Source organism: Pipistrellus kuhlii, unplaced genomic scaffold (assembly GCF_014108245.1).
Source record: "Pipistrellus kuhlii isolate mPipKuh1 unplaced genomic scaffold, mPipKuh1.p scaffold_m20_p_22, whole genome shotgun sequence".
Taxonomy (NCBI): domain Eukaryota; kingdom Metazoa; phylum Chordata; class Mammalia; order Chiroptera; family Vespertilionidae; genus Pipistrellus; species Pipistrellus kuhlii.
In genome coordinates this window covers 8,832,260-8,845,871 of record NW_023425521.1, presented here as the reverse complement: position 1 = coordinate 8,845,871, position 13,612 = coordinate 8,832,260, and the positions used below count along the sequence as shown (strand labels likewise).

Below are 13,612 nucleotides of genomic sequence, written 5' to 3'. Positions count from 1 at the left end.
AAAACCTGACTTCACAAATTATTTAATACAAGGGATTACATGTAACAATATATTAGGGTGAGTCAAAGAGCCTTAATATCCTCATATCTAGTAATGAACACCTTTTCCAATCAAATATTAAATGTAAATCTTCAATTTTAGCAGAGAGAATATGAAAACTTTATTTAAAGAAGTTGAAAAGCTTCTTTTAAAATTAAGAATTAAAGATGTGAAATTTATCATCAGTTTTCTTTCATGTGATTTTTGTCACTGAACACACATTTTGAAAAGGATAGAATTTCTTTAGTCTTTGAAAAAAATAGTACTTTTATTCATTATGTTAGTAATTTATTTGAGTAGAAAGAGCTAAAGAAAATTGAATTACTATTAAATTCATTAAATCAGAATATATTACCACCATAATTCAATCTTTTTTGTGATTATTTTTATTCTTCCCCATCAAAAACTTAAAAAGGAGGTAAATTCAAGTGTAAGAATTACTCAGGATATAAAGAGATCTTAGTCAGCAATCAGTTTCTACAGAAAAATTTAGTTTTTAATTAAATTAATATTGTTTGATCTATTTTATTAGACTAACTTTTAGATTAAAGTATTTTCCTGCATTCATTTATTGTTTCTGGACAGCCACCTATGTTTCCAAAACACACTTATTTGCATTATGAACCTTTTTTAAAATTTTTCTCAGCTGGAGGGTTTTTTTTTCTATCCAAAGAAAAATTATGAACAAGACAAAGTTCCAAGCTTTCAGAAGTTTTGATTGGAAACTTAGCACAATCAACTTGTACTTAATTTTAAAATGTTTTCCAATCCTACCCTGATTGGCTCAGAGGATAGAGCATCAGCCTGTGTACTGAAAGGTCCTAGGTTCGATTCTGGTCAAGGGCATGTATCTTGGTTGCGGGCACATCCCCAGTAGGAGGTGTGCAGGAGGCAGCTGATTAATGTTTCTCTTTCATCGATGTTTCTAACTCTATCCCTCTCCTTTCCTCTCTGTAAAAAAATAAAAAATATATATTTTTTTTAAAAATGTTTTTCATTAATTCATGTTAATGATAAAGAATACTTGTTACTAGAAATTTCCTAGGCAGAAAAACTGGCCGCAGTCCCTGCTTATTTTAAGTTTAAGTATCACCTTAATTGTAGAATGCAGAATATCTTATCCTAGAAGGCAAAAACAAATAGAATCTCAATAAATGTAAAAGCTGCATGCAGATTTTCTTCTTTTTCTCATCAAAGATTATGTTTTACCATAAGATAATATTTTACTTTAACAGCTGGTGAGTTTATCTTATTTTTCATTCCGATTTTTCAGACCTCAGCAATCACCCAGCGGATAAGTCCCTGTTCCACCTTGACTAGCAGCACTGCCTCTCCACCAGCTAGTAGCCCCTGTTCCACCCTCCCACCAGTCAGTACAAATGCAACAGCCAAGGACTGCAGCTATGGTGCTGTCACTAGTCCAACCTCCACCCTCGAAAGCAGAGATAGTGGCATCATTGGTGAGTTGGTTTTTATGTTAATCATTTTATGTCTTTTTAAAAAAAATAATTACACAAGCTTACAGTTTTCAAAAAAGCTGGTATTTATTATCCTTAACAAAACTCTTTAACAAATTGAATCCAGGAAAATATAAAAAGGGTAATAGAGACAATATATAAAGAGGATAATTCATGACTAAGTGGAGATGGGGGCCACTGATATTTTGAGAAGCCTGATGGTGACTGCCCACTCTGATGGAGTTGACAGGGAGATGTTGCTGTGGCACGGGGCTCCCTAATATCAGTGGGGGTATGGAGACTGGTTAGCAGCACTTAATTCTCAAATGCAAGGAGAACATATTTTGATCAAGAGCTACAAGGCAGGAAGGCAACCAGGTTGTCTTCCTTTGTAATTTACCTTCTTTCCTTGCTACTATAAAGTTCAGAACTCCACTTAATTTTCCAAAGAGAAAACTTCATTGAAAAGAAACATGGAAATTACCTCATGAACTTAGGTCTCTCCTTTTAACAATAGAAATATTTAAAATGAAAGAAGAGAATATGAATTAACATTTAAAAACTCAACTGGGATGATATTCTTGTTTTATAATTATTGCTGAGATTTTTATAAGTTACATTTTAATGTATTTGAGCCTTTCCATATCTAAGGTTGATGGAAATTTTCCTGTTCATAATTCCTATTTATAATTAGTTATAAGACTCAATAAAGTTCTAGAAGCCTTTTCAGTTTTTGTTTGATTTCATTAAGGGACCAGATAGGATTAGAACTACAGTTCAAGTATACAAACAAGGCCCTGTATTGCCTCCTTATTAGGACACATTCTTTCTCCTCTGTTAGCTTCTTCTTAGGGACTGTTTTTTTGTTTTGTTTTGTTTTTCCCTAATTCTTCGTTATATATAAAGGACCAGGAAATAAATTTAAATGAGGGAAAATATAAGATACAAAGAGTATAAATATAAAGATATTTTTGAGACCTCTGGAGCACTCCAGTAATTCATGAAAATTAAATAAATTTCCTTTTAATGAAATTCTGAACATTTTAGCACTGATAGGCCTTCCTTGTTTGTCCTTTAGCACTGATGTATGAGTTTGTTTGATTTATTTAAATAGAGTTGTTAAGATAAAAATTAGAGAGATAAGAGAAAATATGTGAGAGAAATACTTTTGTTTCAGTTATCTAAACTTCATGATGGAAATGAAAAGATCATCAGTAACTTTTAAAAAGTAATGTAACTAATATTCTTACTATCTAGTCTTGAATTTATAGTACTAACGGATTAATCTCCAGGGTTGTTGTTGTTTTAAACAATTCATTTTACTCTTTTTTTTCTAGCTACGTTGACAAGCTATTCTGAAAATGTAGAACGCACAAAATATGTTGGGGAAAGCAGTAAAGAATTAGGATCTGGAGGAAATCTAAAACCTTGGCAATCTCAAAAATCCAGCATGGATTCCTGTTTATACCGAGTAGATGAAAATATGACAGCTTCCACCTATAGTCTGAATAAGATCCCAGAGAGGAATTTGGAAACAGTTTTATCGCAATCAGTACAGTCTATTCCTCTGTATCTTATGCCACGACCAAATTCAGTAGCAGGTAAGGTTTTAAAAAAAATTATCATTTTACCAGCATCTCTATTGAAATTAAAATAAATTATCTAACAGTATTTAAATTTCCCATTCATTTTCTTTGATTAAGCTGCTCTTTTGTGTTTAGATAATATACATGTGTATATCTTTTTTAACTTGGGGGAAGGCTTGTGTTCCTCAAAAGGTTGATTGTTTAGTTCTCCCAAAATACATAAAAACATGCACAAAATCGGGAAAAGAATCTATAAAGTACATTGTTGAACTTCTGAAAATCTTTTTTCTCACAGAAGTCTTTGAAAGGATTTCAGTTTGAGGTTTTAAAGTTTAAAAAAAAAAAACACGTTAAATTAAATTGAAATATATTTCAGTAGAGTTTGTATTATCAGAAATCATCCTCTATAGTTTGAGGGAGTGGCAGACAGGCAAGAATTCTACTTCCATATTCTCAGAGCTCACTGTTCTCACAGTGTCCTATCTTATTATAAAAGAATTACCAGGTGCCTACATTGCTAAAGAATAACTCATAAATACCACTAGCAGCATCAGTCATAAAGGAATGATTTCGAAGTTTAAATGGCTGGAATATAGAACCATTATTCTTAAGCAGCTATTTAGAATTGATGTCTAAAGATATTTTTCCTACACCCAAGTTACTTTTTAATAATTCAGACCAGGAACTTTTGCAGAATAATTGGGAATTCTGGCATTTTAAAAATGTGTCATAATTTGAATGTTGTCCATACTATAAAATCACAGTTAGTCTTTTTCACTTGCCTGATGAATGACTGGAGAGGAATATTTTACTGATACAAGATAATAAATTACTGACTACAGTCAAGTGCTCTTAGTTCACAGATATAATTATTTATGCAGGTGATAGTGTAATGCTTCTTGCCTTTCCCAGTTCTTTTTCATTTTCATCCCTTTTCTAAACCATCACTCTTTGTTCCAACCTCTGGGAGACTATCAGCATCTGTCATCATGTGGTTATGCAGATAATGCCTCACTTGACAGAACAGTAATTCAGAAGATTTTATTATTAATTTTTCAGGATTATTTGCTTTAATATGATGATAGAATATTTTCTCTCCTAGGCCTTTTTTAAATATGTTGATCCTTACCCATAATGTCATATTAGAATCCTAGAATGCTATAACTTACAAGAAATACATTGTGAGGTGAAAAGCCCAATATTATTTATACAAATAAAAGTTTAAGTATACAAATGAAAGCATAAAGACATATACGAATAATTATAGCAAATCTTTTTGTAATAGCCATCAACAGGTGAATGGATAAACTAATTATAGTATATCTTTGCAATGGATACTACTGAGCAACAAAAAGAAATTAACTATTTGTTTGTTTGTTGGGGGAGTTGTTTTTTAGAGAGGAAGGAAAGGGGAGAGACAGAAGCATCACTGTGAGAGAGATACACATCAGTTGGTTGCCTCCCACACGTGCCCTTGTCTGGAATTGAACCTTTGAGTCCACAGGCTGACACTCTATCCACTGAGCCAAACCAGCTAGGACAGAAATGAACTATTGATACTATTATTACAGAAGACAGGATAAAAACCAAGCAATGCTTAGAGAAAGGGGAGTTACATTTTATTATAATTATGCACAGGCCTAGAGAAAAATGTGTCTTTTAAATTCTGAGCCCCCAACATGGATAAATTTTTCCTATTTATACTTTTTCTAGTTCTTTGTTTTCCAAGTTTGGAATGAGACTTCTGGACCTTCTGAAAAAGAAGGCCTATGTGCTGGGAAGGGGCCATAAGACCATATCTCAAGGCCTGGCTTGGTTCCAGCACTGACAGCTCTGTCTAGCAGGGGTCCTCAAACTTTTTAAAGTGGGGGCCAGATCACGGTCCCTCAGAGAGCTGGAGGGCCGGACTATATGAACTACTAATTTCTACTGTAACACCTCGGCTGCGCTCACTGCCCAAAAAACCTGGCGGGCCGGATCAGACTCCTCTGCAGGCCGCATGTGGCCCGCGGGCCATAGTTTGAAGATGCCTGGTAGGGCATAGTTTATGGCCTCTCTGGAATGGGAGTAGTCTTATTTTTCTTATTATTTAAGCAAGCAAGCATTTACAGAAGCCAAAATAGCAGGGTTAAAATTTCAAACGGCAGTTTTTATATAAGATGGATGCTTCACTGTAACAACTAATGAATCTCAAAATAATTATGTTTAGTGAAAGAAGCCAGTTTGTTTTTTAAAGTACATACATAGTGTATGATTCCATTTACATAAAAATCCTAGGTAATGCCAATATTCTAGGTAAATCTGCAAAATAGCAGATCCTTTACGGTTCTTGACAATAAGTTACTATTATACTTATAACCACAAAATTAAAAGGAATAGCAGTGCCAGTGATAGTGAGGATATAATGCAATTGAAATTGTCATACATTGCTGGTGGGAATATATTAATAAATAGATACTACCACTTTAAAAAGTTGCTTGGCAAGATCTATTAAAGACATATAAAGCTATTAATGCATGTTACCTAAAATCTAGTAACTTTACTCCTATATGGGATTCCCATCAAAAATAAGTTGTAATGTTCACCAAAAGACAGGATGTTTGTATCTGTTTTATTCTTAACTTCCAAAAGTTGAAAATTCAACTGTCTGTCAACAGTAGACTAGAAAATAAATTATATACAACAATGAAAAAGAAGGTACTACTGCTTCAGACAACATTATGGAATGTATGAAGTATATATATTTATATAAAGTTCAGAAAAACAGACAAAGCTATGGCACTTCTATGGTGATAGAGCTAAAGTAGTGGTTACTTTTGATGGGAAGTAAAGGAGCCTTCTACTAGTATATTTTTATCTGAATGGTAGTTGCATGGGTATGTCTGTTTGTGACATGAGTGTGTGTATAAAAAATGTATTGAGCTCTACACATAAGATTTACTTATGTAAATTGTACCTCAATTTAAAATAAATTTTAAAGTATATTTAAACTTCTTTCTAGAATGATTTTCCCTTGGCTTTGATTTAGAAATAGCAGTCTGAGGCAACATAACTTGATCTTTGAAGAAATACCTGTTTTTAGTGTATATTAACCTAATAACTTCAATAAATCGATAATATACTTATTCATTTGTTGAAGTTGTTAAGTACCCAGACTGGCCAGAAATTATTCTAATTTCCACCTTGGTTCAGGTAGCAGCAGTTTCTGTGAAATTTATTCTTTTTAAAATCAAGTATATTTAGCTATATTTTACGCATAAAATTCTCCCATATTGAGGAATTCACCCAACTCAGTAATTTTTCATATATTTACCAAGTTATGCAGCCTTCATCATAAATCAGTTTTAGAATATTTTTATTATCACAGTAAGACTTGTCATGTCTATTTAATGTTAATTTCATTCCCATCCCAAGCTCCAGGCAACTACTAATCTACTTTCTATCTCTATAAATTTACCTTTTCTGGACATTTTATATAAATGGAGTCATATAATATGTGTTCTCTTATGTCTGTTATGTTTTTGAGTTTCATCCATGTATCAGAAGTTCTTTTTTATTGCAAATATTATTCAGTTGTTACAGCTATTATTACTACACTAGTACAAAAATCCATGTACTTGGGGAGGTTCCCTCAGCCTGGCCTGCACCCTCTTGCAGTCCTGGAGCCCTCAGGGGATGTCCGACTGATGGCTTAGGCCTATGCTCCCTGTGGAGAATGGGCCTAAGCCAGAGTCTGCCTCCCACCAGGTGGGCCGATCAGGGAATGGCACTGGGCAGGGAGTGGCCAGCCCTACCGCCCCATTGCCCCTCCACTGCCACAGGTTGCTGCCACTCCCTGATTGCAGTCTCATCCCTCTGCCTGCTTGCCAGCTCCACGCCTCCCCCCACACACACACAGACTGGTCATTCTGCTGTTTGGTTGATTTGCGTATTATGCTTTTATTATATAGGATTTTGTCCATTCACCAGTTGATGAATATTTAGGTTTTTACAATTTTTTATTATTGTGAATAGTGTTGCTACAAACATTTATGTGTAATTCTTTGTATGGACATATGCCCTTATTTCTCTTGGATAGATGCCTATGATGTATCATAAAGTAAATTTATGTTCAACTTTTTAAGTAACTGCCAAACTGTTTTCCAAAGTGGCTGCACCATTTTACATTTCCACCCACAGTGTGGGGATTCCTGTTTTTCCACATCTTCTCTACCATTTGTTACTGTCTTATCACTTATTATAGCTTTTTGATTGGGTACGAAATATTATCTTGTGGTGGTTTTAATTTTAATTTTCTAATGACTAATGATGCTAAGCACATTTTATGTATTTATTAGCTATCATATATCTTCTTTGATGAAATATCTACTCAAACCTTTTGCAATTTTTTATTGAGTTGTTTGTCTTCTTATGTGAGTAATAATTTGTTGTAAATTATGGATAAAATTTTTTATCAGATGTTTTTGCAAAATATTTTCTGTCACTTATTTTTTTCATTTCTTACTGATATATTTTTGGATCACAGAAATTTTAATGTGCTTCTTTTATGAACTGTGCTTCTGTTGTGCCCGCAACCAAGGGCATGTACCTTGGTTGCGGGCACATCCCCAGTAGGGGGTGTGCAAGAGGCAGCTGATCGATGATTCTCTCTCATCGATGTTTCTAACTCTATCATTGTTTCTTTATCTTTTTAATAGAAAGTATGCCGATTATATCAAGTATCATGAAACAGTGATTTTTTTTTCTTTGCTATTGGAGTTTGTTTTAATTCAGGTATTGGAAAATACTTCTTGTGCATACTTAAATTGTTTTCTTCCCTCTTCTTTTTCCTTTCCTGTTCCCCTCATAAAAATAAAAAAAAGTGGGGCAATAAATAATATTAGCACAAATTATAATTCCTACAGACCTTAATTGTTGATTTTCTTTTTACCAATCACAGTGGTCATCCTATAACACTTACTAAAAGAGATATTCAAATTCTAGTAAGTAGTACTGATCATGCTTCTCCAAAGGAAAGGAAGGGTGAAAGCTAAATGCACCATCAGAAGGCAGTTAGTTCTGTCCTGGAGAATAGGAATTTATACTGTCATCATACATATTGACTGTATTGGACAAAATATTTTATCAGATAATCATTTCTTGTCAGTGTTGAGTGTAATACAAACAGACCTACTATTGCCTACAAGGCAAGTCATACATCAGGGAATAGTTTGTACTGGGTTTTCTGTGTCTGAAAATCATGGTTTCAGTGTCCTCACAAAGAGGCAGGAAAAATGACTCAGTTCTTTTTAAAATTGAATGGATTATAGGTTGGAAATGTTTCCTAAATGTAGAAAAATAAAATTAATTGCATATGGAATTATCCTGCTAACTGTATAATGTATATAAATATTTGATGAGACCACCATCTCTGGTAGCTTAAATGATTAGATATCTAAATCATCTTTTAAAATAAATTTTCTTAGCTCAAGAGCCCTCTTCTCATTTTAACTCTAGATGTACATATTTTCCTTTACTTTCCAGTGTGTACATAGAAGTGGTTTCCTCAAACTGGGGGAAGATCAAATCTCCTTGGTTAATAGAAATAATGAATGCCAAAACTGGTTTGGCTCAGTGGATAGAGCGTTGGCCTGCAGACGATTCCGCAGGTTCGATTCCAGTCAAGGGCATGTACCTTGGTTGCGGGCACATCCCCAGTAGGGGGTGTGCAAGAGGCAGCTGATCGATGATTCTCTCTCATCGATGTTTCTAACTCTCTATCTCTCTTCCTCTCTGTAAAAAATCAATAAAATATATTTTTTTTTAAAGAAAGAAAGAATTAATGGTCTTAACTATGATATGAGCTTGAAATAGGGAGGGAAAATACAGTAGATTTATTAAATTGTTCTAAGCATATGTACAGCAGGGAAGGAGGAGTATGTAATGAAATGCCAATAATGAAAGGCTTTATTCAAATCCAGATTTTAAATTTCTCTTTAAAAATTTTTTATCTCAGTATGAGTAATATAGTTGTTTCTTTTAGAGGCTAAATAATGATGAATAATGATGTGAAAATAACATTTGCATCACTTTAAAAAGAAGAAGAAAAAAACACCTAGGGGAGTAATTGTTTAAAGGGTCCTTGCTGTGTTGCAGACTGCTCTCCACTGGGGGAAGAGAAGCACTTCTTTTTGCCTGAGTTTGTTGGCTTGTTATAGGGCCACATGGAGCAGGACCAGGAAATTGTCAAAGAATTATTTACAATCCTTGAGGCTGCTGCTGGATTGAACTTTAAAAACTAAAACTTTGCATTATTCCCTAAGTCCCTTGATTTTAAAAAGAATGGAAAGGACACGTGGCAAGGGAGAGGAATAGAAAGTTAGAAACATTGATGAGAGAGAAACATTGATCAGCTGCCTCTTGCTACTGGGGATGTGCCCACAACCAAGGTACATGCCCTTGACCAGAATCGAACTGGGACCCTTCAGTCAGCAGGCCGACACTCTATCCACTGAGCCAAACCAGTTAGGGCATAAATTTTTCTGAGATTTTTTTTATTATTATTATTGATTTTTTACAGAGAGGAAGGAAGAGGGATAGAGAGTTGGAAACATCAATCAGCTGCCTCTTGTACATCCCCTACTGAGCCTGCAACCAAGGTAGATGCCCTTGACCATAATCAAATCTGGGACCCTTCAGTCCGCAGGTTGACACTCTATCCACTGAGACAAACCAGTTAAGGCATAAATTTTTCTGAGCTTTTAACTAAAAAATCTATATAATGAAATTTTAAAAGCAATCATGTACTTTTTATTAACTATTACTAGTAAAACAGAAGTCTCTTTATTCTAAGTATAAATATATTGATCTATTAGATTTAACTGTATACTTTTAGAAACATAGACTCAAACAGGTAAAATCTTATAGTTAGATAAACCAATTAAAAGCTCCACATACCATATGTAGAAAGTACTCTTTACTGAAAACAAGAGCTTTTAACTAAAATGACGAAGTCATTAAAGATGAGTTTTGGCAGTAGTAAAGCTTGTGTTTTTTCTAGGGTAACTCAGTTTTCCAAATACAAATTTAGTTATATACCTTTAAATTAAAAGTCTTATGAATGAGAAAATTAAAACTATGTGTTTTAATGTTTTCAAAATATAAACCACTTTTCCATATTTATTTTTAAGCCTGTTGTAGTAAAAGAAAATAAAGAACCCTTGTGGACTTGCGGTTGCATGGCAGAAATTATGAGTACACTGTCTATGGTCATACATAATGTCTTAAAATGAAATTGGCAATGAATTGGAGGGATGTGGGAAGCAGGAAATGTTCACTTGCAACAGCTGTCCTCCATGCTTTGTGTGAAAATGAAGAGTATATCAGGGAAACATACAGACAACAGAAGTCAGTTAAAATACAAACTTTCACCATCTACTTGTTAATGTTTGGAGCTGCACATTTTCCTAAGAAAAGGATCTTAAGAATCAGGTAATGCAAAAATGGGACTCCTGAGGGATTTAAATGAATAGAATCAGGAACTGTAATGAGGACTTTACAAAAAAATCCAGATGGGCTTTTCAGAACTTAGCACATTGGCTTAATGAATCTAAAGTGTAAGGACCCAGAGTGGCTTCTTGCCCAGGCTGTGGCAAAGTGTTATTCCAGACTCCCTTCTCAGATCAGCCAGAATGACAATTGTGCTGCTAAAATCTATTTGCAGTAGTGGCAACTGATAAAAAATAAATAATTCAAACTGGTTTAAAAATCAATATAGAGTTGTCTCTGGAACATTTTGTACTAAATGTTGTCTCTGAATTTTTTTTTCTGCCCCTTTGTGTATTAAATTATTTTGAATTCTAAAAAAGTATGTCAGTTAAATGTTCTATAAGTGAGTCAGCTGTTCCAAACTAATGAAATCTCAAAAATAATATGCTCCCTTTTTCTACTTCCTCTTCTTTCTCTGAAAATGGAGAAGGCTCTTTTATTGACAGGTTTTATGGGTTTACTTTTTAAAGCATTTCATTTTTATATGAAAGGTTTATTACAGATTTATTTTTTTCTTATTTCTTTATTTCCCTTAAACTTACCAAATTATCTCTTCTAAACATATTTGTAAAGGGTTAAGTATTATAGTATTAATTTAACTTGACAGAATTATTGCAAAGTGTTTACCTATACAATTTTACAGTAAGAGTAGCATCATGAGATGGGAATGTATATGCCTATTTAGATATATCATTGGTGTTTGTGTGGGATGATGTTGTACAAGGTGTTGTTGTTATGGCCACCTCTTTCATCTTTAGCTTTCAAATAACTGGATAAGACATATCCTGATTTGTTATTCATTGATTGTTTAAATGTAGCCAAAACACAAAGTATATGTTAAATGCAATTGTTGAGTCATTAAGCATTTATTGAGCATTATTTTAACTTCTAAAAATTATGTCAGAATACTAAGGATAAGGATAGAGCCAGTCAGATTTCTGTATCTAAGTAGGACTAGTCTGGAATTCATTCTATATTGAGTATTATATGCAGGGCACTCTGATTTACTCTAAACATGCCAGGCAATATTTAAAGCACTTAAGAATCATTAATAAGCAAAACAAAGATTGCTAACTTCATCGAGTTTACATTCTAGCCAGGGAAAGTAAAATAAACATAATAAATAAGTAATTTATATAATATGCTAGAAAGTAACATGTATTTTAGAAGAAAAGTTAAAAGAGAGATTGAGAGTACCTGAGGGCCCTGACCAATTTTGCTCAATGGTTAGAGCATAAGCCCAAGAACCAAAGGGTCAAGGGTTCAATTCCAGTTCAAGGATGAGTGCAGGAGGCAACTAATTGATGTATGTCTCTCTCACATTGATGTTTCTCTCCCTCTCCCCCCCCCTCCTTCCATTCTTTCTAATAATCAATGGGAAAAAATATCTTCAAGTGAGGATTAACCACACACAAATAAAAAGAGAGAGTATCTGAAAGGAGTACCTAAAGGAAGATTATATAAACATTAGTGGCCTGGTACACGGATTCATGCACATTGAAAGAGAATTGATTAGAATAAATATTTTAATATCGCTATTCCCCCTTTCTCTATAATAGAAGTGTCAACCAAATTCATGATTGACAATACAGATTGAAACACATGTGTGTGATTGGCACCAGCAAGAGCTTTATATGGATCGCGCATGTGGAGTCAACATAGCCTTTTTTATATAAAGAATTAGAGGCCCAGTGCACAAAATTCATGCATGGGGTTAGGGAGTTCCCTCAGACCAGCCTGCACCCACTCCGATCAGACATCCCTCTCACAATCCTGAATTGCTGGCTCACAATCACTCACCTGCCTGCCTGGTTGCCCCTAACTGTACAACTCCCCCCCCCCCCCCCCCCCCCCCCGTCAGCCTGATCGCCCCTCTCTGCCTCTGCATGCTTGCCTAATCACCCCTAACTCCCCCCATTCTGGCTTGGTCGCCCCTAACTTCCCCCTCCCTGCTGGCCTGGTTATTATCCCCCTTCCTGCTGGCCTGGTTATAACCCCCTGACAGCCTAATCGCCCCCAACTACCCCTCATGCTACCCTGGTCATCCCCAACTGCCTCCCTCCCCCGCAGACATGTAAACAACTAGCTGAATAACACAAGTTCTAATTAGCAATATATGTATGCGGTTGCTGAAATGGAGAAGCAATTAATCTGAATGAGGGATCAGTCAGGGAAGCAGAAAAAGTATAGCCTGGGCAAATTTTGACAAGGAGTGAGATCCCATTGACAAAGTATGATGAAGACTCTTTCTCAGAAAGTGGGTTGTAAATGGAAAAGATTCAAGTGACTCTGAGGGAGAGTACAATTACATACAGTTAGTAGAACAAAGAGACACAGTTTAACAGAATTTCACGTCTCCTGACTCTCCTGCTTTTAAATAAGCATTTGAAGGGACAAGATTTTTGAAAATGAATAAGCAGAAAGAAACTGAAAATAGAAGAAACTTTAAAAAGGAGAATAATTATTTAATGAGGGAAAAGACAATAACAATTACTTTGGATTAATTTGATAAAATAGTGATAAACTGAGAGACGACAAAAATGTCAATTGCTAACATAAGAAAAATAAGTAATATTTAAGATGTAGGTAAACATTAACCATATTTAATTACAGTTCTGATTGAAGTAATAGTTCCCCATTGGCTGACTTCAGATCTGACTAAGCCCTGAATAAGGACGTCAGAGCTGTTGCACTTGATATTCAGTGATACTGCTTTTTTTAAGGTTCATTTTGCTCATGAGTATTTGGATTTGTGAAATAATGGACTATTCATACAGATCAGTAATTGCAATATTTGTCTGTTTCTTTTAATGTCTGTTCAAAATTGAGAATGTACTCATTTTCAAAATATTTTACTGCATTTTTTTTTTGTTTTGTTAAATAAAGCAATAAAACAATTGATGTTTATATTCCTAGGCATTACTATAGTAAAGATTAATTTAGTAAAACGTAAGTTCACAATAAAATTTATATTTTATGAACGTTGCCTGGCAAATGTGGCTC

At 34.4% G+C, this 13,612-nt stretch overlaps 1 protein-coding gene across 8 annotated transcripts in view; it reads left to right on the top strand.

The window, feature by feature from the left end:
* The window catches only part of TANC2 (tetratricopeptide repeat, ankyrin repeat and coiled-coil containing 2), a 247,611-nt gene that overhangs the window by 134,175 nt on the left and 99,824 nt on the right, over positions 1 to 13,612 (top strand). For all 8 annotated transcript variants that reach the window (XM_045586331.1, XM_045586332.1, XM_036450637.2 and 5 more), the window contains 2 exons: positions 1,313 to 1,499; positions 2,834 to 3,097. In XM_045586331.1, coding sequence (XP_045442287.1) covers positions 1,313 to 1,499; positions 2,834 to 3,097 — 451 coding nt within the window. The remainder of the gene's footprint in view (positions 1 to 1,312; positions 1,500 to 2,833; positions 3,098 to 13,612) is intronic.